We start from the raw sequence: 26,969 nt of genomic DNA on the forward strand, positions 1-26,969 counted from the left end.
GGAATCACAGATCCTGCCAGCACCCTCTCAGAGGAGCACATAACTAAAGCTTGTTTAGGCAGCTAAAACACCCTGCTTTGAGCAATCCTGGCTAGTCTGCGAAGAAGCACAGCTGGTTCCAGCTGGAGCACGTCAATTTGCAGCTGAATATTTATTTTGAACTCGTAGTGAATGAAATTTTTGGGTTCAATAAAGATACCCCAGTAAGAAGGGATATGTCTGTTTCAGTGCTGGTTTGAGAACAGAGAACTGTTTGGACTGGCTTTGGGTCCAGCTGTAGATTTGGATTTGATTCAGGTCCTCTCCAGGACTGACTACAGTAGTCTGCCCGCTGAGTTTGCTTTTGTGAGTCATCACATGCACAGCAGTTCTCACGGGGCTTATGACATCCTTCACTCCTACCCAGGACAGAATGGCAGAAACTAAGCAGTCAAGGAAGAAGGATGAGCAGGTAATGAAAGACTGTGAGACCAGGGCAATAAGAGGATTGTGTATGAATGAGCCAAGACCTAGATCCACCTTGGGACATTTGCCCTTTTAACAGTGTGTATCACAGAAGAAATCCCACCTCACACTATGTTGCTGTGATTGCTGGTTATACTGGTAAGAGACATTTAAACAAATAATTTTAGAATGATTCCTGTCTTTTCTATTTTTAGACTAATCCTCCTGGGAAACTTGAAACTAAAACAGTGTATTTCCTTTTGGCAATTTAGTATTGTCCTTCCTCTACAGACAGTCTAGTTTGTCATCCTTGATATCTGTTGTGTACACACAGCTATGGGAAAGTAGCTCACAATGTGACACATGCAGTCGTGTTTTTAAAGGATCTCTTGTGGAGTGTTGGCTTACATGCATCATCATATCCTTGTGTGGGACTAGTTTTGTGTAGGCTGCACTGAAAGCCGGATTATGTGCACTGAGGTTCTAGTCCTTTAAGAATCAGACAGACATTGCAGCTAGGTAGGAGGTTGATTTAAATATTGATGGAGATGGTCTTATTTAGAGACTGATTGGAAGGAATCTGAATGGGAAACGCTAGATGGAAAATTCCTAAATTCACTTAAGGTTTCATAGCATCAGCGCTGACTTTAAAAATCAGTACAGCATCTGATAATCCAGAGAGAGATACCTCACTGCTCTTCTTATATCAATACTTATTTCAAGACAATATGTTAGACAGATGTCAGAAAAGAGACAGGCCAAATACTTGTTAAGTATGTCCCTGGTAATGGTCAAGTTGGCAAATTGATTCAAAAGAGCATTTAAAGAAAGCAAAAAACAATGCATGAATTTTCTCACATCAGGCACCAATGAAATAATCCTGCAGCCCCTATAAAGTTTATGTACACGTTCATGAAGATCGCTGGTTACATTTCATTTGGGTGACATAAATTTGAAAGGATTTATGCCTCTAGATATAACAGTAGAAAAATCATTCAATAGTGTCTGGAACCTGGTGATTACATTTTTAAAGGAACATTGAGTTTGGAACTGACATTTAGATAAGAGAAGTAGAGACAGGGGTGGAGAACAAATGTTTTCACACAGCTGAACAGGAGCAGTGATGGTTCATAAATTTATTTTTTGTCATACATTTCAATGATAGCAGCTTTCTGTGTGTGCTTTAAATGTTCCTCCTGCAGTGCAGGAATTCCCACCTCAATGGTGGAGATCTAGAAAGGGAAACTGTCCAGGAACACACACTGACGTGTCTGTTTTCATTTTCAGATGGATGTACAGAACAAGTAAGATAAAGACAGCAAAGTGGATTGCATTTTTATGTTTTATTCTTGTTTCATGACTCAAGTAGTTAAAAAAAGCCAAACAAATTATTTTCCTTAAGATGTGGTCTAAATTGTCAGCTTGTGTAAATTTGTGACACTGGTTGAGAAACTGGCCCTTCATTTGGACAGAAAGCATGCTTGGCTGATGTGCAGCTTTGATTATGCCATCCAATCGCATAATCTTGATTTTCTTCAGGAAGGACTACCCATCACTCGCCCCTTAAATGTTGCTTTAAGCAAACGTTTCCAGGAACTTTTCAGCTGGGCTTTTCAAGGCCCTGTGCAGCTGAATACCTAATCCCTTTAAGAAGAAGAGGATGCCATGTGGTGGATATATGATACTTAGAAAACACTACCTCCGCATTGCTGAGGATGGCTGTGACTGATGCTGACGAGAAACTTGCCCTCTGACCCCCACCAGAAGTGTCCTTTAAAGATCTGTAGCCTACTATCTGTATCCAAACTCCCCTGTCTTCTCTGAACTGCCTAGTGGATTTTCTGTGCTAGCAAAATTCTGGCTCAGCAGCGGAAGAAGTAACATAGAGGTGACAAGTCTTACTTTAGATCTTCCTTTTCTGCATTATCTGAGGGCTGTTGGAATGAAGCCAGTGACTTGTAGAATTATAGGACTCAGAAGAGAGTTGCTCCTGGGCCATGCCCTTGGTGAGATCTGGCCATGTGGGCTCTTCTCCAGGGCTTTGTTCTCTTACCTCTAGGCAGCAGGCAGCTGGGCTCCCTTTGGTGTCTGTGCCATCATTTAACTCCTAGATGTGCCTGTGTGGAAGGCCAAGCCAAAATTTGTGTTGCACGACCAAGGCATGACACCATGTGTTGTGTTATGATACTGCAGTAACCCTACAAGCACTTGGGGTGCAGTTTGGTGTTTTTTGTCTGTAAGTTACATGGAATGTTCCTATCAAAACAGCACTGTGTGTAGCTGCGTGGCTTTGGAGCCAGGATGCAGCTGATTGTCTGTTCCTTGTTCTCAGGTTCTCCTCTTGCTTGTGAAGCAGATCTTTCCAGATTTTGAGTTCATGTGGCTGGTGGAAGAAGCTAAGAAGAATCTGCCCTTGGAGCTGGATTTCCTCAATGAAGGCAGAAATGCTGAGAAGGTTGCTCATATGCTCAAGAACTTTGACTTCCTGAAGGTGAGGGAACACATATTTCCATGTGTGTATGTGCATTAATAATCTCACTTCATGCGTCTTGTGCACCTCATTCACCACCTGGAAGAACCATACAGAGGGAGAATGGAGTTTAGTCCCACTGTGTTGTTCATCCTAGACTGCTCTGCTAATATGGACCAGAAACTGCTCTGAGACATGCTTCCTCCTTGTCTGTTTCCTACTGTAGGCACCGTATATTGGATGAGGAGTGGTGGCTTGGGGCCAGCAGTCTCTGGAGCCTGCTATTCATTTTCCCAAACACTGTTTCTGAACTTGTCCAGAGACCTGTGAATTTGCCATTCTTTGCTGAGCCATCTGATGGTACCTTTTCCTGGGCTTTATCTCAACTGAGGGCAAGAAATGGACATAAAACAGAAAAGCTAAACTGAAGCTGATGATGTCAAGTAGGATTGGGGACACTGTGTATCTCAGGAGGAAGCATGTTCGCATGAATCCTTCCTACTGCAAAAAACCACATTCTCACCCTGGAATTGAGCATACATCCTTCATACACATCCATGGCTAATGCATTCATGTTACCTTCATACACAAACTCAACTGCACCCATATTGTGCTCTTCCCCACTGACACTCTTACCCCACCTCCCCTGCTACACACTAAGGTCACTGACAAATGTCTCAAGTACAGTCAGACACGTACACATCTCATTGTTGGCAAGACATAAGCTCACATCTTCAAATTCACACATGCACAAATCTTTTGCTGACATACAAGAGGCACAAGCCTCCACTGTGTGCATTCTGGAAATACAGAAGTATGGTCAAGCACACATAGTGCTGTGGGCACAGTCAGTGACGTAACTGCATTTGCACATACACAAAGGCAGCAAAAAATGCACCCTCCTTTGGACCCTCCTGCATACACATACCAAAATGAGGTTTTCACCTCCTGTTTATACAGAAGTCCCAAGATGGAAGTGACAGATGTCTGAGATGAGGTGAGTTTTTGTAAAACTTTACAGGCTGATGCATCCATTTTTTCCTTGTCACCTGACTCCAGGTTTGGGCCAGTCCTTTTGGAGTCCAGCGGCAGCAGTGGCCTTCCCATAGACACAGATAGCTAAAAGCCACCAGGGCTACAGAAGGCCAAAGGCCAATGATTTTGCTGAGTGGGCGCTTATCAGAAGTGATGCACCTTGGAGAGCTGTATCCGTTGCAGCTGTAACTAGGATACTGTGAAGTAAATCCCCATGGAGACGGCCAATCACCTCCTCGCTGGCTTAAGGAGCTATCATGATATCAATATGTGTAACAATAACAAATGGCTTGAGATGGCTAAATAATGGATCTTCCCGTCTGACCTGCCAATTCAGAGACGTGTTCATCACCCAAAGGCAACAGAAGAATTGGGCTCCTGTATCATTAATTTTCCTAAACACGCTAGAAAGCTGAGAAGTAGATTTTCTGCTGTGAAACTGTTTGAGCTTTTAAAGCCAGAGATAAATTGTTTCCATGCACTAGCATTACAGCCAAACATCTGTGAGTAATTAAAAAAATCACTGAAGAATTTGGCTGAGAGAGAGGCATCTCCGAGAGCATGGGTGGTGCTTTACAAGCCTACTGACTTGCCCCTGTAAATCTTGAGACAAGAATGAGTGTCATCTGAGACGATCTAAGGCAGCAGGGATCAGTGAGCTAGATGGGCTGAGGAACTGTTAGTTTTGGAGTTGATTTGCTTTCTCACCAATCTAACTGCAAAGAATGGACATCCAGATAAGCTGGGAAGGCTGCGAGTAACTGAATCCCCCTTGCCCATAGTGGATCTCTGGCATCAAAGTCTACACAAGGTTAACATGCAAAGTATGCCAGGAGTGTTGAACGGTGGGACTGAGGGATGTTGGAATTGCTCAGCAAAGGAGTCTTTGATCTAAAGCGGCACCCACATCGTAAGGTAGAAGTGGGTGACATTGGGAAAATGGTTTCTCTAGGACAGGAACTGTGGGGGAGGCAGATAATTTGTGAGGGACTGAGACGCTGTCAGTAGTTACGAGCAGAGTATAAAACAAATGCTGCTTGTTCAGGAGTTACGATGAGCTACAGTGACCTGGCTGGTTCCCCTGGCTTTGGTCGTACTAGAAGGACAACACCTCTTACCTCTTCCTGTCCTGCCCCAAGGTGCTGGACACTTGCAGTGTGCGAGTCCTGAGTCCACAGCTGAGTCAGGCAAGCGAGGGGGCTGCACAACTGGCTCTCTCTTTACAGGATCCAAAATGTCTATCTCTACTGGGGCACAATGATGGGAATGGGTGGAGCTCCCTTATATCTTTGGTAAAATGTACCTGTGTGGCTTCACCCATGTGCAAAGGCAAATCTGGACAGCTTGGGAGATTGGTCAGCACAGTCAGCCAAAGGACTGTTGACAGTAGGGACTTCAGCATGGAAAGAATTTGGCTGGAGAGAGAGGCTGGAAAAGGGGGAGCCAGCCTGAGCGATGCCTGCGTCACTGCCTCCCTGGGTGACACCGAGCCTCTTACTGGTACCTCACTCAGCTTGATTTACTGCAGATAGAATGAAAAGTGCTTTGACATTTTATAGTTGTTACTGTGTCACGTTGGCAATAAGATAGTTAAGGGTCTCCCAGGGTTTCTGTGACAAGCCCCTTATTTGTGACACTTGATTTTTCTCCCAGTTCAATTGCAGATGGCCTAAGTGTGCAGGGTTTGTCAGCTCAAAGGCATTTGTGTTCCAAGGGGCACTGCGGAGATACAATTTATGACGATGGCTTATCATTTTTAGAGCTGCATAAGTGGGCCCTGTGCGTAGCAAACAAGATGCAGTTCCTGTCTAAAGGAGCTGAGTGGATGATTCAGAAACTTGCAATAGGTACTAGTTAAACAGCCCAGCTAGAGGAGCTGCAGAACAGATAAGAAAGCTCTCAGACATCAGTGGGAGTGGGAGGTGGTCAAAATCTTGTAGAGCGTGGCCAGAAATGTTGCATGAGGACAGATCCTGCTGCCGTTGAATTGGTGTGTTGTCCTTGCACACATTGCTGCTGTCCTGGGGAAGAGGCTGGTAGATGGATTTACCTGCCTTGTGCTCAGGAAAAAAACAAGCCCTCACTTCAGCCTCTTCCGTTTGTACTCCTTTTCTGGGTTGTGTGTGATATATTCTCCTTGCTTTCCCAGCCTGTTGTTTGACCTAACCCATCTGTTCCTGTTTCAGGTCCCCAGGATCTACTGGGAGCTTTCAACAAAGCGCGTCCTTCTCATGGAGTTTATGGAAGGGGGACAGGTGAATGACAGGGCCTACATGGAGAGGAATGGCATCAATGTCAATGAGGTAGTTTCTCAGTCATCTCTGAATTGGGCGTGGGGGGCAATGTAAAACTGACGTTGATGCAAAACGGAGGCTGACAGGACAGGAGGGGGCAGAAAAGGTAGCACATACAGATGTGAACAGAGCAATCAATCTGAGATCTTAGTTCTTGTGCTTCTGGGAAAAGTACATAACCCCTTTTGGGGAACACTCTCCTGTAGGCTGCACAGCTAGAGAGATCTTCAAGGAAACAGATAGTGAAAGATGACCATGCTCTTATATTACATACACCCATGGTTTGTTCCAAGATGGCAGTTCCTGTTATCCTAAAGGAACAACTTCAGCTTCTGATTCTTTTTGTCTCTCTTCTTTCCCTCTCTTTCTTCTGCAGTAACTTTCTCCTGGACAAATGCATGGGATGTAGCTTTTGTATCGCAACAGCTATCACCTTATGCAGGAGATCTTAATCATAGGTCTTATATGATCACAGTTATTAGAGTGCTGGAGGCTCAGCCGTGGTGCTTTGCATAGTATTCTGACATGGGTTGTTTTCTTCTGCTTTCCAAAATCTCCCTTTTTCTTCTGGATGCAAAAGTTTTCTTCTTTGCTTCCTGGTCCTACATTACTGTGTAGTTCTGCAGTCTTTCATTAAACAGCTGCCAGATTTCATCCCTACAGAGAGGCTACATTTCCCTGACGAGTGAAATAGTTTGTATGTGTGGCATGAAGTTGTGAGAGCACTTTGGATTCTCTGTGGCTGAGAGATTCTTGAGGAAAAGAAGGTATTACTTCCCAGAAGGGCTGAGAAGATGCCAGGGAAAGGGTTTGAGCCATTGGACAGTGTGTCAAGCCACCCCTCCCAGTCAGTCAGTGCTGACTGAGGCACTGCTGCTTGCCTTTCCCCTTGTGCCCTATCGATGAGCCTCAAAGCTGCACTTGGTTGACTGGCTATCAAAGAGCTACGGCATAAAATCAATTGTACTTAATCTGTCCGTCCACTTACCTCCAAAATCTCAACGCTTCCTCTCTCTCTGCTCTTCCTCGTCTCTGTTCCCTTTCTATCCATGGCAAAGTTCATGTGGCATCAGTTAGAGACTTGCCAAAGACCTCTCAAGGGAGGGGAAATGTAAGTTTGGTATGCCCCACAAGGAGAGAACATTAAGTGTATCTTCTCAGCTGCCTCCCTAAGTCAGCATGCAGCTCTTTCTCTGCCTAAAGAGCTCAGCCAAATTACAGGTGGAAGACTGAGTAACCTGCCTGTTTCTCTGCCTGTTCGCCTCTTCCTCTGCTCTTGCACCCCACAGAAGTCAATGAGATGTTTTCTAGTAACCTCTGCAGGCAGAAAGGCAGGCACCTTTTCATGTGTTTCTCCACTGAAATACAGGAAAGGAAGGTCTAAGGTTAAAGTAGATTTTGAGACTGTCTTTCCATTGTAATTGTGATGAACAAGCCAAGGTCAATGGGCAATAGTGAACAATGCTGTCTTCCCTGCAAGATGTCCGGTCCATTTTCATTCAAGGGACTTAAATGAATACAACCTCACCTGTAGATAGTGCAGTCTCTATCCTTTCACGTCTGCATCAGTAAGAATTTGGAGCATTTGGGCACTGATTTTCCTCCTCCCTCTCATCAGGGCATCACAGAGGTCATTGTCAGCTGATCAGAGGTAGACACAATTCCTTCTCTGTGCCTAGTTTGTGCAGATGATCTTTCTTTGTGTTTACCAAGGTAAGTGCCTCAGTGATGCATCTGGTCTGCAAAGAGCAGCATAGTGTGACTTTTGAGAACATGGTAGCTCATGGACTTTGCTATCAAGAGAGATTTTAAAAGCCTCATCTATGGCAGAACATGCAGTCAGCTCCATTCGCCTGGACAAGTCAACTGGTCAAGAGCAAGAGAGTAATTTCTTTGAGTGAGTTTATCCTATCCTTTTCTTCTGCTATAAAGGCAGAGGTCAAGTCTAGCCCACAGCGCTCAGATACAACAGCGAATATTCCTCAAGTCTTGAAATAGTCAGAAAGGCTTGTTTTGATGCATTAGCAGGAAGACTCTTGAGCAATATGTACATTCAGATTTTGAGCTGGGCTTCCTCACAGTTCTTGGACAGCAGATCCATTCTGAGATCAAGGTAGCTAGCATAGTGTAGCTCCCTGGGACTTTGGTTGCTTCTTCGAATTTCTCAAACTGCTGGAGATAGCAAAGTTGTCTGGAGAAGCCTAGGGAAAAACATTCTTTGCAGTCTTCCATAGCTTTCTCCAGCCAGTCAGGGTGGAAAATTCAACGACTTCAGCCTTTCAGTGGAATATTTTGCTGCCATTATGTGCCAAAATAAAGTAAAGAAGCAGCTAATTTCAGTTTTTCTAACTTGCAGAGCCTTTTGCTTGCGATAGGAGAGATTTAGGGTGAAAATTCAGCTCTTTTTTGTTCATCCGTGCTGTTGGGAAGGTCATTTTGTGACGTCTTGGCACAATAGGTTCCATGCAGCAATGAAACCACATATTTTGCTGATTCTGAGCTGGTCTCTAAACAATGGTTAAGATGTAATTTTTAAAAAGTTGTCAACAGACAGAGTTTCCGGCAATTTGTCAGGTATAGTATGTTACTCAGCTCAGTGGTAGGACTAAGTTTCTGCAAACTCTCTCAGTGCCTGTGCTGAGCTGTTCTTTCTTCCTTTTCTCTCCCCACACCCCGAAATGAATCATTAACTTTTACTGATTGCCAATAAAGCAACAATAGAAAGGAGGGAATACCGAGCCTGTCAGAATCATGTGATGGAGAATGAGGTCTGTTATTATGTCCACAGTAAGATGAGGTAGGAGCAGTGCACACCCCAGACTTCTCCTCTGGCAAGGTGCAGCAGATGGGGACAAATACGACAAAGGTCCATTATCAGCTGCTGCTGTTGGTGCCTCAGTAAAGAACTGTATGGCATGGTGGTGAAGTGAGCAAAAGGCAGCAGACGCTGAAAGGAGCATGAGGAGGGGGTGGCAACCAAGGTTTCAAAACTCTGACATGACTTATAATATACAGCAGTTCTGGCTTTCAAGAGATGCATTAGTTCCCTATAAATCACCTCAATCTATTTATCTATCAACCCCTCTATCATCTTACTCCGTTTTGTTTTACTGGGTGGAGGAAGAGGAGTCTTCACTAAGCAGGATTTCTCTTGTGTGACAATGCAGCCTTGAAAAGCAAGCTGAGCCTCTCCTCTAAATGGAAAGGATCCCTGAGGTGAAAGCTCCCTTCAAACCAGGTTACTGACATTTACTTAATACCGTCTGTAGCAGGATTATCATTAAAGCTGCCCAAAAGCACATTAATCTCTCTGGATCCGTCCAAGCGCTGGATTGTAATGGCATTTAATCAGAGAAGGCTTTGATTTCTAAAGACAAGTGCAAACACTGAAATATCTGCCTGTGGAACAGTTACTTATTCATGTGCAAGTGTAGCTGAGGATGAGCATGCAGCTAGGATATTGACAGTGGGAGGGAAGCCTGGAGAGGGGAGTTATCAAGAAATGAGCTGGCATGAATTTTGAGGGAAGACCAGGCCATGGCAGGGTTAAGAAGGGGGCCACCTGGAAACTGGGCTGTTCCTGTTTCAAGACACAAGAGCATTTACAGTCTTGGTTGGGAAGATACATTTGGAAGAGGTGGGTAGAGCACGAAAGGGAGGAAAAATAGACTGAAGGGCTCTCAAGATGTTTGTAGCATACTGTATGCAGGAGGAAAGGAAGGATAGCAAGGCTACTTAGAGCATGGACTTTTAAAGAAGATCCCAAACGGCACAAATGCTCCTTTTGCACTCATTCTGATTTTACCTGATTCATTTAGAGAGACCTGGTCTGTATACAAATCTTAACATTATCTCTGATCTGCTGCGTGGGTTGTCCCTGTCCCTCCTTGTGGATGCTCTGCCTGTCTCCGCAGAGGCTGCTGGATCAGCAGGCTGTGGGAGCTGTGGAGCTTACAGATGCACTCGTGGCATGTGCTGTATTGCCTCCAGCTAACCAGCCAGCTCAGGTAGCCAAGTGGAGAGTCCCCCATGATCGCCCTGGCTTGAACTTGAGTCAGGGAAAGGAAACGATGCCATGTACTTCAGCTCACCAAGAGCCTGGTCATGAGCCGTGGATGATTCAGAAGTCAGGAAAGTGTTTTGTCCGGCTGAGAAGTGAAAGCAAACAGCTAAGGTACTTAAGATGAGCTACTGTGTGCAATTCTTGCCATCTGTCACCCCATCCTACTGTGGCTTTTTGCTTCCTTCTGTTACTAAATGGGTTCTGCACTGGAATGGTATCTCTTAGCTCGGTAAAGAGCCCAGCTACCTTCTCATGGTTGACAGCTTTGCAACTTGAAATACGCTTTCAGTGTGGGATTTACCCTTCTGCCAAGAGTCAGGAGCTGCTGCCTTGTAGCTGCTAAAATTTAAGTGGGATTTCCCAGGGTGGGATCCCTTTGTCAGCACAAGTGTAGAAACCTCTCATATCTCAAGCGTTTGTGCTTATAACACTCAAGTGTTAGATGAAATGGAGCATGGAGAAGAACACTGTTTCTGGGGAAAATGGCTATTCTTGCTCTTTGCACCTGCTGATTTAGTCTGGGGAGAGGTTTCCTTGCAGATTCTCCTACATTTCCTCTTTTCTGAAGCTTAATGAAAATTCACAAGGCACTGGTAAACAAGGATAGTGACCTCCAGCATTTCCAGATTTTGAACTGTGCAAAGACACCAGGTAAAAGAGCTAAATTACACATAAACCCATTTATTACTGAAAGTCAGTCTCACACATCAGTGTCAATCAATTGCTTAAGTCTCAGCAAGATGCTTTACATTAAGTCCAAGGAAGTACAACTACATTTAAAGCCAAGGGAAAATGATCCCTGTGGCCATTTTGGGTCTGAGAGAGATGCAAGAAACAATTAAATAAACAACGACTGGTCTGCTCTACCTGTGTCCTTTTGAGAATCTGTAGAAACTTATCAAGTTCCCTGGGTGGATGAGTCAGGATATTTCTCCCCACTTAAATGCTGTGGAAGATGGGGCATTGAGCAGGAAAATAATTTCCTCAGTGCCCAACAGAGAGTATGGGACATGCTAGGAGTACACTCCAGGAGTCCTAAAAACTATTCCTGTATCTTAATGACATCGTGTGTGTCCAAGACATCACCTTGCTGTGATGCTAGATGAGTGCATAGTGATAGTACTGCATTAGAGAGCACTGTGTTTTGATCCTCACAACTGGATCACAGAGGGCAGAGTGTGAAATTGGATCTCTTGTGTATGACCATCCTAATCGGCTATGGACAAGAGCCATTTCAGAGCAGAGACACAGAACAGGCTCCAAATTGTGGCTATTCTCCATTCACACCCTTTGCTAATTTGACACCAGTTTAATTGGGCAGGATTGCCCTAGCAGGATTAAGCAAACACTTAGATGATGGCTGTAATAACAACAACGAAAGAAAGCAAAAACCCAATACACTCTTCAATCCAATTAACCTTCGATTAAGGTTCCAAAATCAATGCTATTATTTTGGCCTGAGGAGGTAATATTGAGCCCTGAGAAATGAGCTGCACAATGACCTTTACTTTTAATGAGATCAATAGAAGTTAGTGTCGCCATCTCTTAAAATAATTGGCAAATATTACAGCCAAATTAAGGCCAGAGACTAGTATCTGCTCCTGATCTAAAGAGACAGTCACAGATGGAGGTGGGACAGGAAGGGATGATGCCCTATCAGGCAGTTTCATCTGGGACTTATCAGGGGCAGGCAGTGAGATCAGCTCCACAGGACCACATCACAGGATTTTTTTCTTTGCCTTTCTTCTTCATGTCAGTTGGTGGCATGGAGCCAGGACCGCTCCAGCTTGCTCACAAGGCTAGGAAACTATCAGTGACTTTCCCTGGATAACCCAGGCTGGTTTGTTACGTTGCAGCTACCCATGAATATGATATATGTGCCATCTTTTTTACTATGGGAGTATTCATAGGCTCAAATTTGCACGCGTTCTTTCCTTTCTGAGAGGTTTCTTGCTAACTATTGCGTATTGGTGTTTGTAAAGATACTCATTTGTGATGGACTTTCCAGTGTTTTGTTATTGTCAGATTGCTCTGTCAGCTGGGTGTGCTGATTTGTTATGAGGAGAGTTGCATACAGGGGCTGGTGTTTGCCCGGGAGTTTGCTGCTATGGGGCTGTATGCAAGGGAATATAATATGGGTTCATCAAAAGTAGCTCCTAGTGGATCATGCGAGGGTAACAGGTTGTCTAGGCTTTCAAAACTGGTGGCAGCAACACAGTTTGCAGCTGTGTACATATACAAGAAGAAATATATCACTGCTGCTACCTATACTACAGCTTGGGATCCTCTGAATTAGATGACAGAAATGCAGTAGGTGTACTCGGTAAAATACTTGGTACGCTGGATATGAGTCGGTTAACTAGAAAAGGTGGGGATTAGTAGGGAAATGGCAAAGTAGGTAAGAAACTGATAGAGGCAATGGTGGAGAGAAATTACCGTAGTGGAGTTTTGTGAGGTTTGCTCTTCAAACTGATCTTGTTTAATAAATTCAGTGATGACCTCGACACAAACAGAACTGTGTGAAGGAGGTTGTTGATGACACCAAGTTGGGAGGTTCTGTCATTGTAGAGGAGGACCAGAGTAGCAATAGCACTTGGTTGCCTTGAGGACTGAAGTGATAGAAAGGGATAAAAATGAGCAATACCAAGTGAAAAGCCATGTGCTTAAAAACTAATAAGAAGAGTTTCTTAAATATGCTGGGAGTTTATCAGAGGGAAGTGACATATTAGAATTAACTTTGGGATATTAGTCAATCGCAGGGTAAGTGTGTGTTTCCAGTGCAGTGCGACTGTGTAAAAGGCAGGTTGACTCCTAGGACACATCAGATAAAGGAGCATCCTGTAGAAATGGGGCAGTATTTATGCTGATAATTATCTTACTGGTGAACACATTGGAGTAGTAAATACTGGAGAGGGAAGGAACTAGTTAAACTCTAGGGTTATGTTAGCTAAGGAAATGATTTAAACTGGACATCATTAAAATTAGGCTGGGATTTAAGGGAAAGGTTCTGACCATCTAAAGAGTCAATTTTTGGAACAGCCTCCAAAGTCATGCTTTCTGTCTTATTTCCAGTGAACTTGACCAGTTTATAAAGAGACTATGTGATACTGTACAATAACAATCCTTAATATCTGCACTGCATTCTTATTTTCTCCTGTATTGGCTTGTAACTCACGTAGGATAGTTTGTGACATGTAGCATCCTTGCCATATTGAGTACATAAAATCAACTTTATGTGCTTAGTTTGGTGAAGAGTTACTCCAAGTCTGGCTATTATACATGTATCTGTCACTCCATTGTTTTTGCCTGGGCTGCTGACTCTCCATTTCATCGTCTGCAATCTGCTTATTCCTCAGCTACAGTTTTTTCTAAATTAAAACATTGGGCTGAAAATGTGTGGTTTGCCTGACACAGTGTCACAGTCATGTCATGTGACATGGCAATGGCAGGTTGCTATTTGCATTGACTGGTGAGGCCACAGGCTCACTTGGTGACTGTAGTCATCATGTTCTGCTGCAGCACAGACAGACAAATTGAACTTCTTTTAGGCAATAACACACCTTCTGGCAATAGGCAAGGACATGCCTCTGGCCAGAGCCAGAGTCTGGCGTCATCCTGACATATCAAGCTCAGCTCTGCTTGCTGACTAGTATAGTTTTTTTTCTTATGTGTTATGCCTAAATTATGCCATTCTTGATTACACCCCCTTCTGCCTAGTTGTATTTCCTGTAGCACATCCAGTGCTACAAGTGCTTCTGCTTCCTTGCTATTCAAACCTTCTAACATCGGTAGACTGCTCCTCCTCTGCCATTCCTTAGCCAACTTCGGAATCTTCAGCTCTTTTAATCTTTTTCCCAAGTAAATTCCTCCTGCATCCTGCTCATTTATTTGCTTTCTCTGAACTCACTCTGTGTAGTCTGCATCTCTCTGTTAATGAGGTGTCTGGAAGTGAATGCAGGATTCCAAGGGTGATTATTATTTTTTTATGATGTGCAGCAGAACTATGCTGGGGGACCCTGGTAATGATAAGGACCTCGTTGTGTTGGATGACAAACAGGGAAAGGAAAGATGACCTCTCCATGTCATAACAAAATGCCTATGTGTTTACTTTGGTCTTTGCTTCCATAAATCACTGCAACCTTTTGTCTAATTTGCGATGCACCTTCACCCCAAGGTCTTACATGGCCTAAATGAATGCTGAATTCCTCCCTTCTCCTAAGTAGAGGTTTTCACACATTTGTTTTCTCATTTCACCTAACTGCATTCTTCCAAAGTGAATTCTGTGTATGTTATTTATCCAGTGGCCTTCTCAAAAAGGGTGGAATAAAGGCGCATAGTACTGGCAAATCAATGTATATGAAGAATCCATGTTTTTTTCCTAAACTTTTTCTCCAGAAACATGAACTCCTTTTGTCTGAATTACAATGATAGGTCACTATTCACATATTACACTCTAAGCCCTAGAAGTGTAACCTTCCTTTTTTGTTTAGAATTCAACAGTATGGGTGCTTTCTATCTTCATTTAATTTTTATCCTATTTTAGAGGTATGTCAACAGACAAAAATATGCAAAAATACTTTAGTATGCAGCACAGCTCCATCTCTTACACTGGGTAATTTTTTTTTTCCGAAAGTAAAGACTGTTTATATACTTATATCATAAATCCCTGTAACATATCTTCTGTATGCTAACTAAATGATACTGAATGCATTCCTCTTTCTTAAAGAACCTATAAAGTCTAGTTTCAATGAATTAACTACTGCAGATACTCAAGGTTGCATGCTGGGGAAGAGGTAAACATAAGTACAGCAGGGAAGGGAGAGAGGATGGGGATCTTGCAGTGAAGATTGTCTTGTACCCATGACCCAGCCTGTGGGTCTGAACAGGGCTGTGACCCCTCTGTTTTCATGGGAAGATGGGAAGATGAATCCCAAGCTTCTTTTCTGTTGTATCGTGGACTGCAAAAGGCTATGACCACAGATCTGTTTAGTAACCTGTCTGCTGACAGTGACTCAGGAGGGGAGCCCTTCCCTGTACCTGGAGCCTACAGCCATACCATAAGATGCTGTTGTGAGGGTGGTGTGGATAACTTGGTGAGAGGTGTTTTTGTAGGATCCTAGGATATTTGAGATTGGAAGGGATCTCAAGAGGCCTCCTATCAAACTTCCTGCTAAGGCAGGGTCAGACCAGCTCACTCAGGGTGTTATCCAGTCAGGTCTTTAAAACCTCCAAGGATGGAGATTCCACAACCTCTCTGGGCAACTTGTTCCACTGCTTGACTTTCCCAACCTATGCCATTACCACAGCACAGGAGAATCTGCTCTCTGTGAAGCAGCCCATACTCCAATGCCCCAAATTAATAGCTTTCCAGGCTTTAGCCATGACCAACCAACAGGTTTGCAGAACTGCCAGCCCTTGTCTGGACTCATGTTTAATGGGTATGAGGCATCTGGTTGTGCCCCAGATTGTCCCTAAGTCCTCATCTTCAATAATTCTGTGCTCTTCCAGGTCCCTGGACAGCAAACAGCTGAGGCAGAGAGGGCAAGATGCGGTTTGCTCAGTGTGTGCACAGGTGTTGTGATTGATGCTATGATCAGTCATGATGTCCAATTCCATTCCTCCTGGTGTGCAGGTCCCTGGGAGGCTGTGAATGAGTGACTGGCTTAAAATAGACTATCTGGCATGTCCTTGGACTGTCAGCAAGCGCTACTCAGCTCTTCTAGGAGGTCACAGCAACTGGTACTTTGGTCCTATCCAGTTTTAGAGCTTGTTGATCTAGGAGACCTATAAGGGTCACTTCATTGCTCCAGTGATCTCTGCTGGTGATTCAGAAGGGAAACATCAGTCCCCTCAGTCAGTACTTACAAGAACACCTGTGTGGCATTAGGGGAGCTGCACTACAGGAGACTGCAGGGCTGTGCTATGCCACCTTTGTGGGTGATTCGGCATGGGGGCAGCATTCTCCATGATTCAGCAGTGGCTCCAGGTCCTACTTGAGGGACGGAGGCTTGTCCCACCTGGTCCTACAGCTGTCCCTGTTGGTGTACTGCAGGAAGGGTTCCCATTCTTTCTCCTCATGTGTAGCTACTTGGGCACTATTCATAATGAACGCTCTTCTCAGAGGTGGCCGCATTTCAGAGGTGGGGAAGGCAAGCCCTTCCCTGGCTGTCTGGTTTTCTGCAGGACGAGCTGTCGTTAGTATCCCTGTTACCTCTTCTACCACGTCTGCTTATGGGGACAGCTGCCTGTTTGCTGCTTACACTGTGTGTCTGGGGACATGCTTGGAATCATTTATAATGATTGTCTTTTAATTGCTTGTTCAGCACTCCGCTGTGGAGCACCATGCTGCTCTCTGACGGCAGGGAGGGCCGGCAGTGGGATGTCAGGGCGAGGCTGCTGTGTTAGTGCATGGCGAGGGATTGATCCCAGGCCCTGGGGATGTTTGCTTGCTCCTAGGAGGTTTTTAACTTTAATAACATCTCTTGGTGATAAGGAGCAGCAGCATGGAGGGACACAGCAGTGACAGGATGATTTAAACAGCCCTTCTGTGCTGCTTCATCTTCACAGACATCGCAAATCAGATTAGCATGGGTCTGAGGAAAGGAAGGGGGAAAGTGGGGGACAGTGTGATGGAGGGAGGGGAGAGGGAACCCATGTTCATTCTGGTAAGCAGATGGACAGGCTGAGTCTCCTCCCACCCCTTCTCCGCTGGGCCCTGCTGCCATCCATGGATGGAAACACCTGAGTCTTCCTCCAAGTGGTCTGTCACCCAACCCAGCAGCTCTTTCCATGCCTTCCCTGTGAGTGCCTGTCTGCCCCTACCTGCTGTCTCACTTTCCTCCTCATTACTAGAAACCCCATTCCTACCCACAGATGTTTTCTCTTTTTTATGCCAGGCAAGTGTTGTTAAATAACCCTTGACCCCACAAACACCTTCATGGTGCCCCCTGCATGGATCCTTCCCTGAATGCCCTGGGTCACCCCGTGGTAGATGCCAGCAGCCACCCTGTGCATTTGTCAGTGTGAGGAGCTGCAAGAGCTCTGCATGGGGACATCGGCACGTACCAGACCCTCACTCCCTGCAGTGTTGGCATGCAGGGGCTGCCTCCCTTCCCTGGCAGGCACCCTGCTGTGGGTGGCAGTGTGTGACCATCTCCTGTCTCCTCACAGATCTCTCGCAACCTGGGGAAGCTCTACAGCGAAATGATCTTTGTGAATGGCTTTGTACACTGTGACCCACACCCAGGCAATGTGCTAGTGAAGAAATGCCCAGCCTCTGGAAAGGCCCACATCATCCTCCTAGACCATGGGCTCTACCAGGTACGTAGCTATGGGGGGCTTCCAGGGCCTTATGAGGCTGCCTGTGGCATCAGGCTGAAAGAGCATACCCAGCTGCAGCCTTGCCCCCTAAGCCCATATGAATACATTTTTCCTATTACTCCCGTAACCCTCCAAGGATATTTCCTGGGTCTGAAATGGGGGATAGGGCACAGCTAGGGGCCACAAGGCTTTCCCCCCAGTTCCCTGTGCTCCATGGACTTCTGGGGGCCATGTCTCCCTCCCCAGGTGCTGAGTGAGTCATTCCGCATGGACTACTGCCGCCTTTGGCAGGCCCTCATCAAGGCTGATATGAAGAGGGTGCAGAAGTACAGCCGGCGGCTCGGGGCAGGGAATTTGTACCCTCTCTTCGCCTGCATGCTGACCGCCAGATCCTGGGAGTCTGTCAACAGGGGCATTGACCGGTCGCCAGTCTCAGCCAGCGAGGTAGGTCCTGTGTGCCCTTCCCTATCATGTGCCCTTCCTTCTCCTCGAGTACCTTTCTTTGTTGTAACCACTTGCACCGCTGATATCGCAGCGATGCTAGGCAACCCCTGGCAGCTCTGTAGCAAATTCTGCATTGATAGCTGACCTAGAAAAAGCCAAGACTCCTTCTGCATTGTGTTTTATAGTGGCTGAACTTAATTTCCCCGTTTCACTTGTCATGGGCTGCTTAAATTTTGTATAATATTTTAATGGCTAAGTGTTCACCAGTTCTGGCATGGGAAACATTTGTAGATCAGCCTTTTCTTAAAAAAGTGTGGAATGCAGCTGTGCAGGGAACCATCAAGGAGGATAGGTTAAGGTAGAGGAGACATAAAGGCTTAGTGGGAAGACATGAGAAGGATAATGCATTATCACTATTCATGTAAATGACTATCAGCACTGATACAAACTCCTAAAAACCCTTGGAAATTACCACCCAATCAGAAACCCTATTAACTTGGAGTCAAGGTTGCTTAACTGCAGATCCTGTCAGCTCAATCACTACAAATCTAGGAAATTGCCACTTACATTCTCCACCCTTTCCTATCCACACATGCTGGGATCCTTCTCACGCCTCCTCGCACTCCTGACACGCACACACCGCCTTAAGAATAGTAGCAGCCCCTGCCAAATGTGCTGTTTTTAGATGAGCGTATAGTGATGTGATTTCAGCCAATGGACTAGTGTCTGTAGGCAGAAACATGTTGTATCCTATGGTTTGTTTTTATCTGCACACATTTGTAGTAGAGAGGATGAAATTCATTTAAGTAGCATTATAATATTGTCCTGTGAAATTCTCTTCTGGAAATTCCTTTGGGTTGGCGTTTCATTTTGATGGATATGGCAGAATTTGCTGCACTGGCTTGCCATTATCTATAGCAATGAGTAGGTCAGATACCTTGGGTAATGGACCCCTCCGCCCAGTAATTTGATTGCTTCCTATCTGAGTTAATTTTCTGCATATCAGAAATAATATAGGCACTGTCTAGCAGATCTGTACTTGATCTGGTGAGTTCTGGAGCTGGTAGCACCAGAAAAAAATCCAGAGGCACCAAAGCAAATTGACACAGAGCTGGCTCCAATACTACAAGGCCAGTGTTGAATCTGAGCTAATAAGCAATGTTTATCCTAAACTGGCTTGTGAAGGTTATGCCAGACGTGTAACTGCAGCCGCACGGTGCCTTGTGTGGGCTAATGAACTTTGTCATTGAGTTGAATTGCGTGTATGGAGCCAGCTCTGTTGTCTTTGCCTACCTGACACAATTAATGCTCAAACTGGATAATCCTGCAGCAGATAATGGGGAGCTGAGCAGATTTGCTGTGGCATTAGGAAATGAGCTGCTGCTTGCCCTTAGTTTAGAGGTGAATTTGAAAGATTGTATCAGCAGCAAGAGCCAAGCGCTGTGTAGGCAGGTGCCATCAGGACAGAGCTCCAGAGGGTGTGCTTGAGGATGTATTGACATGAGAGTAGCCTGTGAGACAAGGAAGCAACCCTCCTGAAACAAAATCTTATCTGTAGTGCTTTGCCAGTCTGGGGCACTGCATCTCGAGAAAGGTCTGATGAAACTGGGGTGAGTCCAGTAGGAAGCTACAAGGACTAGTGGTCAAGGAGATGCAACCCACGAGGTAAGTCTGAGCAAGTTAGGGCAGAAAAGTCTAGAAAAGCACGGGTCAAGAAGAGTTGTAGTAGTGATTTTCAAATCTGTTAAAAACTGCTGTAAACAGGACAAGAAGTAATGGGTTTAAATTCAGCTAAGGAGGTTGGGGTTCGACAAGAGAAAAACCAGATCTAACGGCAAGGCCAGTGAAACACTGGTGTGGATGGTCTGGGGAGGCTTTGAGTCACATCACTGGAGAGTTTTAGGAGCAGGCTAAGCAAATGCGTGAGGATTGCCATAGGTGTAATTGTTCCTGCCTTAAGCCAAGGCCAGGGAGCTGACCGCTCAGGGTGGCTGCTAGCCTCATCTCATCTGATTTTATGATTGTGTTTTGCTGCATCCTGCAGCAGCCTCAGTGACTGCAGCCAAGGGGCTTTTCTCAGGTCCTGTGGCATAGCTCATTTCTTCCTCTGCGCACAGGCTTTGCCCTTGACAGAAAATGACAGTTCTGATGACGGATCATGTGGTTGTTTTGTGATGTGGACAAGCAGCTGGAGCTAAAAATAAAAAGAAAAGAAACAGAAAAGAAAACCTATGTGTGGAAAATAAAGTAGGCTCTGCAGTGATGCTGGCTAGGATAAAGGATAAGAGATAATCAGGGAGGAATTTTCTGCCAACAAATAATGGAACAAAACATTTAACATTTAGGAGAGCTAAGCAACTTCTTGCTGAAGCTTTGTGTATTTGGTCAGTGATGGAGGCAGGAGGACACAAAGATTTGTCAGCGGCAAAGCAACCATGGTGGTGTGTGAGCTATATACACCTCTGACCATCACAACCTGCACACTTGATTTGTGCAGGTCTGTTCCTTTGTAAGTCTGAAGTTCACAAAGAGTGAGTGTGAGATTCCAAATCATGAAATATAGGCCATCAGTCCCTCATTCCAGAGGAGAGAAGGTTTTAGAGCTGTCCTTTCCCTTTCCCACAAAGCAGCCTCCCTCCTGTAAGAAGTAATTTCCTGCCCTCTGCATGTGTCCTGCCGGATTCTGGAGATTTCACATGTTCCAGGGACTTCTATTTGGATTTGCTGATTCATGTCATGGCCTCTGTAGGAAGAGGTAGGGAGATGGTATGTGTATGGAATCAACTCCACACCACACTGTGCTACATTTACTGGGACGATGGGGGAACTCTCAGATCTAAAAAGAGACAGAAGAGTAGGGGCTGGCTGTCTTGCATGCTATGGTGGCTTATGTTTGGAGGGGAGCCCATCTTAAGTGGCTCAGGCTGTAGCCCATCAGTTATCACTGGGATCTTACCATGGGCAGTGTATTTGTTGGAAGCTGAGGAACCAAGGAACATGAAGGATCACCCCGTGTCTGCCTTGGTCTTACACTCTTTCCGTAAGCGTCTGCTACTGGCTGCTGCCAGCAGGATATTGGTCTAGACAGACCCTTAATCTGACAGACAACAGTTTTTGATCTTTCGGGTTAGAATGACGCTTAACTGCCTAATGCTTTCTCACCTCTGCTGAGTTGTGTTGAGGACAGAGGACTAAACTAGGCCTTGGCAACAGCTTCATCAGTGTAGCATAAAGCCATCAGTTGCATGGGACAGCAAGACAAGGAGCAGCCTTGTTGTCCTTGCAGCATGCCTCCACCTTCCTGAGCAGTCCTGTGCTTCCTACAGCTCTGCCAGCTTTGGGGCTGGTGAGGTGAGACTCAGTCAGAAGGCTGCAAAGGCAGTAATGAGACATGGTTGCTGTGGGCTGCCTGGGGCCAAGAACTGAGATAGCAGCGAGTGCCCTGTTCTCCTGAGAGGCTATTAATCCTGCCAGTGAGGGGACAGGGCCTTACCTCACTGAGGGGCCGGTGGGATATGGCAAGAGTGATCTGTGACTGTGCTGTGAGTGCTTGGGACAGCCAGGTGTCTGCAGGAAAGCAGGACAAAGAGCTCTTTAGCTTCTGGCCTAGAGTCATGGTCTGGAAAAACACCGTCTCCTCCTGCCAGATCTTAGCTGCATCTGGACCTGGGTTTCCCATGCACTCTCAGCTTCTCTCTCCTTTCTCCCTGACATGACCCGGCTGGCTGCAGGATGTGGAGATCCGGTCCAACGCTGCTGCTTACCTACCCCAGATCACCCAGCTCCTCAACAATGTCCCCCGCCAGATGCTGCTGCTGCTGAAGACCAATGACTTGTTAAGGGGGATTGAGTCAGCCTTGCACACGCGGGCCAGTGCCAGCTCCTTCCTCAACATGTCTCGCTGCTGCATCAGAGCTGTTTCCACGTGAGTCTCTTCTCCAGGCACCAGAGGCCAGACATGGAGCAGCAGGGGCTGGCTGTCACTGGGGCCATGAATCAGGGGGAATCCCAGGGCCAGCAGGCCAGCCAGGGCCCAGTCCCACAGTAGCTGAGCAAGGCGAGCAGGACAGACCCTGAGACAGTGGTCAGGTCCAATCAAAAGTCCATATCATAAGGCAACATCATGGTGACAGGGCAGGTCCAAGGTCAAACCAGAAAGTCAATCTGTAGATCAGGTCTGGTGATTGTCAGGCAGGTTCATGGTGACAGGACAGGGCTGAGGTCAACCCAAGAGGTCGGTATGTGAGTTGAGGTCCTGGTCAAGGGCTTCACAGCAGGGCATGAGCTGGGGACCATTACTCCTCCAGTGTAGCTTCAGGCAGGGACTGAAGGTGCAGGCCTCAGATTAACTGGAGCTCCTGGGCCTATGAGCAGAGGGTTGGGGGAGGTCCCAGGCTAGTCACGGTCATTAAGGCTTATTAGAGCCCTCCACTCAGGGCCCTGACAAGGCCTAACTTGACCTCTTGACCTCTTACTCTTAGCTGTGGACCTCTCCCCCTCATTAGCACATCTACTGTGGTCCTACCCCTGCTCAGTTACACGTCTCAGCCTCTGTCTGTGCTGTTCTCACACCCATCAGCCTCTCCAGACGACAGGTCTGTCACCCTGGGGCTGGGGACAGGGATGGAGTTGGAGGCCTTAGGGTAAGGGTTTAGGGTTTGGCCCCTCCAGAGGAGGGGAAGAGGCTTCCTACCCATTACAGGCATCACCACTGGGAAGTATTTGTGGGTAGGAAAGATCTGCAAGTTCACTGGTGCTGGTTTCTGCAGCCTGACTGGGGGGCTAGGGCTGACTGTGAAGATCAGGCTGATGTTTAAAAGCCAGGAACAGGAATCGTGCAAGTGATTTCCATCTGTGAGTCTTATGAGTCAATGCACTTCCGCCTCAGATTCCTCCTCTTTGCAAAAGAAATAACAGTTATTTCTCTGGCTGATGAGGGACCTACGAAGCCCAGTTCACCTCTGGTTCTAAAGAAAGGTGGAAAATTACTTTTCCTGGAATCAGTGTGTCAGGATTGCTGGACTCTTATGAGCGTGCTACCAGGAAAGGCTATAGGGGTGTGCACCTGTCCCTGTTAGCTGAAGTGAAGCTGGGCATAGAAGCAGAGAATGCCGTGGCCCAGGGTCACTACGCACAGTGGGGAGAGAACCGGGCTCGCAGGGGAGGAAGCTGTCTCTTCTGCCAGATTCGTGCTAGGAAGGCAGTCCCCAGCACCTCAGGAACATTACTTGGAGAAAATCCCTACTCCCAGGCATCCCTACTGCTGGTGATTCTCCAGATGTGGGACGTTCCCCTTCCTTTGGGAGGGGTAGTTGTACTGAAGATGTAGGACAGGCCTCCTTCCCGCTGGGCTGCATCCTGCTGGATCTAATGCAGCTGTTTCTCTCATTCTAGGTACCAGAGGAGCAAGAGTCACTCGCTTTACAGGAGGGCCCAGATCTCACTCACAGAAGCCCTGAGCCTGTGGCAGATCAACTTGTATGAACTCTTCCTGTGGCTGAAGGGGTCCCAGCTGGGGAACTGGGTCATTGCTCTCCTGAGCCGGATGCACCATTCCACGTACTGACATGAACTGGTGGGAGAGGCCTGGGAGCTCCCTCCCTCCCTTCCGCTCTCCGCAGCACATTTGCCTTTCTGACTGTTTCTGTCTGTTCTGTGGGCTATTTTTGGGTCTTGTTCCACGTTACACACTGCACTGTCCTTGCCTGTTACAGCATTAGCTTTCTCTGTGGCACTGAGAGGTGGAGTTGGTACTGGAGCTCTGCCGTTTCATGGTTTAGGAAAAGGAGGTGTTGGGATACCGTGTGTCAGGAAGGGAAGGGTACTTTCTTTCTCCATCTGAGCAGGGGAAATTGAACTCAGATTCCAGTGGGACTGTGCTGGAAGCAAAAGCCTCTCCTTGGCTCTTTCTTAAACAATCTTACAGAATTTAAGAGAATCCCAACCCTGCCTAGAATGCCCCAAAACATTTCTCAGACCCTCAGAGAGAGGTGGTAAGTCCCTTTAAAATGCAACAGGGTTTATATTAGTTTTTGCAATCTCCTTAGTCTGATTTCTGTTCAGGTGTGCAGAGAGTTTCTCAGAGGAGTGAGACGATGTGGAGAGCTCACACTAGGGCTTCCTCTCCCAGCACCAGGGAAAGGGGACCCTAATGGTGAGAGTGGTGGACTGGGAGTCCGGCTTTCTGAGGTTTGTCTCCAGTCCTGTCAGCAAGTGCCTCTGTGTTTTTGGACTTTTCCTGGCCTGTTTCCTTGCAGGTGAAATGGGGGAAAGGGACAGTGGTCCTGCCTCTTTTCTGAAATTCAGGGAAGGCAGGAGGGATGACAACTCAGGGCTCTGAAACTGCTGGTAATGTATGTGTACTGTACAGTACTGCCACACAGCAAAATAAATGTGTTGTATCAAAGACCTTTGGGGGAGGGATGCCTGGCTGTGCACTCAGGGTGACGTTTAGGCCTCTAACCTCAGTCCTGTTTCCATTTCTCCACTGAGTGAGAGATGCCAGGCAGTGCTGTTAACTCCTTGCAAGCCAAATGAAATGGCCGCTTGGTCTTTCCTCTTCGCAAGAGGTTTGTTCCACATCTGGGTCCTCTGGTGCTTCGTCAGGTGTGTGTTGGGATGGGATGAAGGAGCAGGTGTCATTTTGCTGGGAGGACGCACCACTCCTTGCCACCCAGATCCACGGTGAGCCTGCCTCCTCCCTGCCTGTGGGAGCGCGCTGCAGCACATCTGTGAGACGTCACCATCCCCGTGCCATGCACTGAGCTTTTCGCCTTGTCACTGCCTGTGATGTTTCACTGCTCCTGCCTCAGACGAAAACCTGCCGCTTGCTCAGTGGTGCAAGTGACAGGTCTGATGGCTCTAAATCTGCAGCTATGGGACAGCTACCAGGAAGTCTCACCCAGAGGCCTCCTTTATGCGAGACGGATTTAGGATCCTGGGAGACGTCCCTGCTGCTTGTGAGGATTCCTGTAGCCAGGAAGGGTGGGTGGAGGTGACTACTCAGATCATTTCAGCTTTCTCATAAACTGTCTTGGTGAAGGGGACACGAAGGACAGGATAGGAATGTCCCTCTACCGCCAGCAAGCTTGCTAAGCTGAAGGTTGTTACTCAGGCACCAGGCTGAGAGCAAGCCACAAGAACACCATGCACTCTCCCAGTTTGCATGCAGTTTCCCAGCTTGCATGGGTGCGAGACCCCACCTTGCAGTGAGTCCATTTGCATGGGAAGGGAAGCAGGGGGCAGAGTGTGGGTGAGTGCGTGTGTCAGTCCCTGAGAAACCGATTCTCTTGCTGGCTGTGTGGGAGAGGGAAGGGATGTAATCCAGAAAAGGTACCTGACTGCAGGTGTACTTGGGCATGATGAGTTAGTGACTGCGGACGTGTGGCTTATGACAGCGACTGTGTACATGCACAAGAGTGTAGGCACAGCTGGCTGGCTCAGGACTGTCAAGAAGTGGTGTGTGATTGGCAGAGTTGTGGATGGGGAATTACTGAACGTGGATTTTTGGTCTCCTGTGCAGTCAATCGCCTGACCCTGGCGTTAGGTCTCTGAGCCCTTCCTACTAAGGGGGCAGCAGCAGGAGTGATGTGCTCTCCCATCTTTGCTAAGAGCAAAAAATGAAACCCCGGTAAGACTGAATGTCCTCACAAAGCTTGTCCCCAACCTGTGAAATGACAGGTCAGAGATTCTCCTGACTTCTGGGTTGTGTGATGGCATCAGGGAGTGCAGTGGTGGTAATTGCAGTGACGAGACTCCTGAGTTGACAAGGAGTCAGTCATAGGGGCCCTGGAGTATTGGTCCTGCAGCCTCTACATGAGTAATCTTCGCTCATGTGAGCAGTCTGGCTGAATCAGTGCCGTGCTTAGGCACTTACAGCTTGTGGGCTGGATGTGTGGGTGAGCCTGTCTTGTTCTCCTCACAAGTAGAGCTCCACTCAGAAAATTGGCCTGGTGCACCCAGTAAAGTCCAGGAGACCCTCTAGCAGTGTTCACCAACTGCACATCCTCACCTTGTAGCTGCCCCTGCAAATGCCTTTGCCTATCCATGTCTGGATATACCGACCAGAGCACTGTCTGGGTCTCACTAACATCTGTGCGTGAAAGCTCATCCCACAGTAAGACCCTGGTCATATCCCTCATATGTGTTGTGGAGAGGCTCCCCGCAGCTGGCATTTGCATTGACTGCCGAGCCCCTAGCCCACTCTGGGCTGTGCCTGTTCTTTCACCCCTCCAAAATCCCACCATGCGACTGCTAGTCCTGCTGCCTGCGGAAGGTTCTGGCTCTAAAAGTGGTAGGGAACCAGCAGCCCCTCAGACTGTCATTTTTGGCAGCGTGCGGCAGGCAGAGAGTGGGGTGTATTTGGAAGAGCTTTGTCTATTGTCATTAGTCTCTGCCGGGAGGCTGCGTGCTTCAGTGTTAGCAATGGGACTACTTCATCAGTTGTGCTCAGGTCTCACCCTTCCCACAGTCAATCAATGAGGGTTTGCCTGGGGAAAGAACAAGCAAACACCCGGAGTTTGACCCTTTAACATTCCTGCCTTGTCTTTTTGCTGAAAGCTCTCAAAGGTGAATGTGTTGAAAGGGTTTTGAAAAGACACTTTCTCATCCCAATTTGTGGTTGTCAAACAGGGGTAACCTGAATCAGCTCTGTGCACTTGGCCTCTCCTTCCAACCTGCATTTATTGGTGTTTTCACCACGAGCAAACACAGCCTCTGCTACTCTGCTTGCAGGCGGCACACGGGCTGCTGTCTGCCTGGCTTCAGCTGCAAGTGAACTGAATTTTGGTGCAGCCACTAAACATTGGCCTTGCAGCAGACTCCTGAGCCCACCGACTCTTTCTCAGAACTGACAAGTCGGGGATAAGAGCTGGGGCCAGAGGTGCAAAACTGATGGGCA

The 26,969-nt window shown here is 46.8% G+C and overlaps 1 protein-coding gene across 6 annotated transcripts in view; it reads left to right on the plus strand.

The window, feature by feature from the left end:
- The window catches only part of ADCK1 (aarF domain containing kinase 1), a 78,412-nt gene extending 53,961 nt beyond the window's left edge, over positions 1-24,451 (plus strand). For 3 of the 6 annotated variants that reach the window (XM_050897492.1, XM_050897494.1, XM_050897497.1), the window contains 6 exons: positions 2,777-2,935; positions 6,136-6,252; positions 17,477-17,626; positions 17,873-18,070; positions 21,802-21,995; positions 23,465-24,451. In XM_050897492.1, coding sequence (XP_050753449.1) covers positions 2,777-2,935; positions 6,136-6,252; positions 17,477-17,626; positions 17,873-18,070; positions 21,802-21,995; positions 23,465-23,636 — 990 coding nt within the window. In that variant the 3' untranslated portion in view covers positions 23,637-24,451. The remainder of the gene's footprint in view (positions 1-2,776; positions 2,936-6,135; positions 6,253-17,476; positions 17,627-17,872; positions 18,071-21,801; positions 21,996-23,464) is intronic. The other 3 variants (XM_050897496.1, XM_050897493.1, XM_050897498.1) reach the window with 3 other exon arrangements.
- Positions 24,452-26,969: the final 2,518 nt, after the last annotated feature.

This window comes from Gymnogyps californianus, chromosome 5 (assembly GCF_018139145.2).
Source record: "Gymnogyps californianus isolate 813 chromosome 5, ASM1813914v2, whole genome shotgun sequence".
Lineage (NCBI taxonomy): Eukaryota > Metazoa > Chordata > Aves > Accipitriformes > Cathartidae > Gymnogyps > Gymnogyps californianus.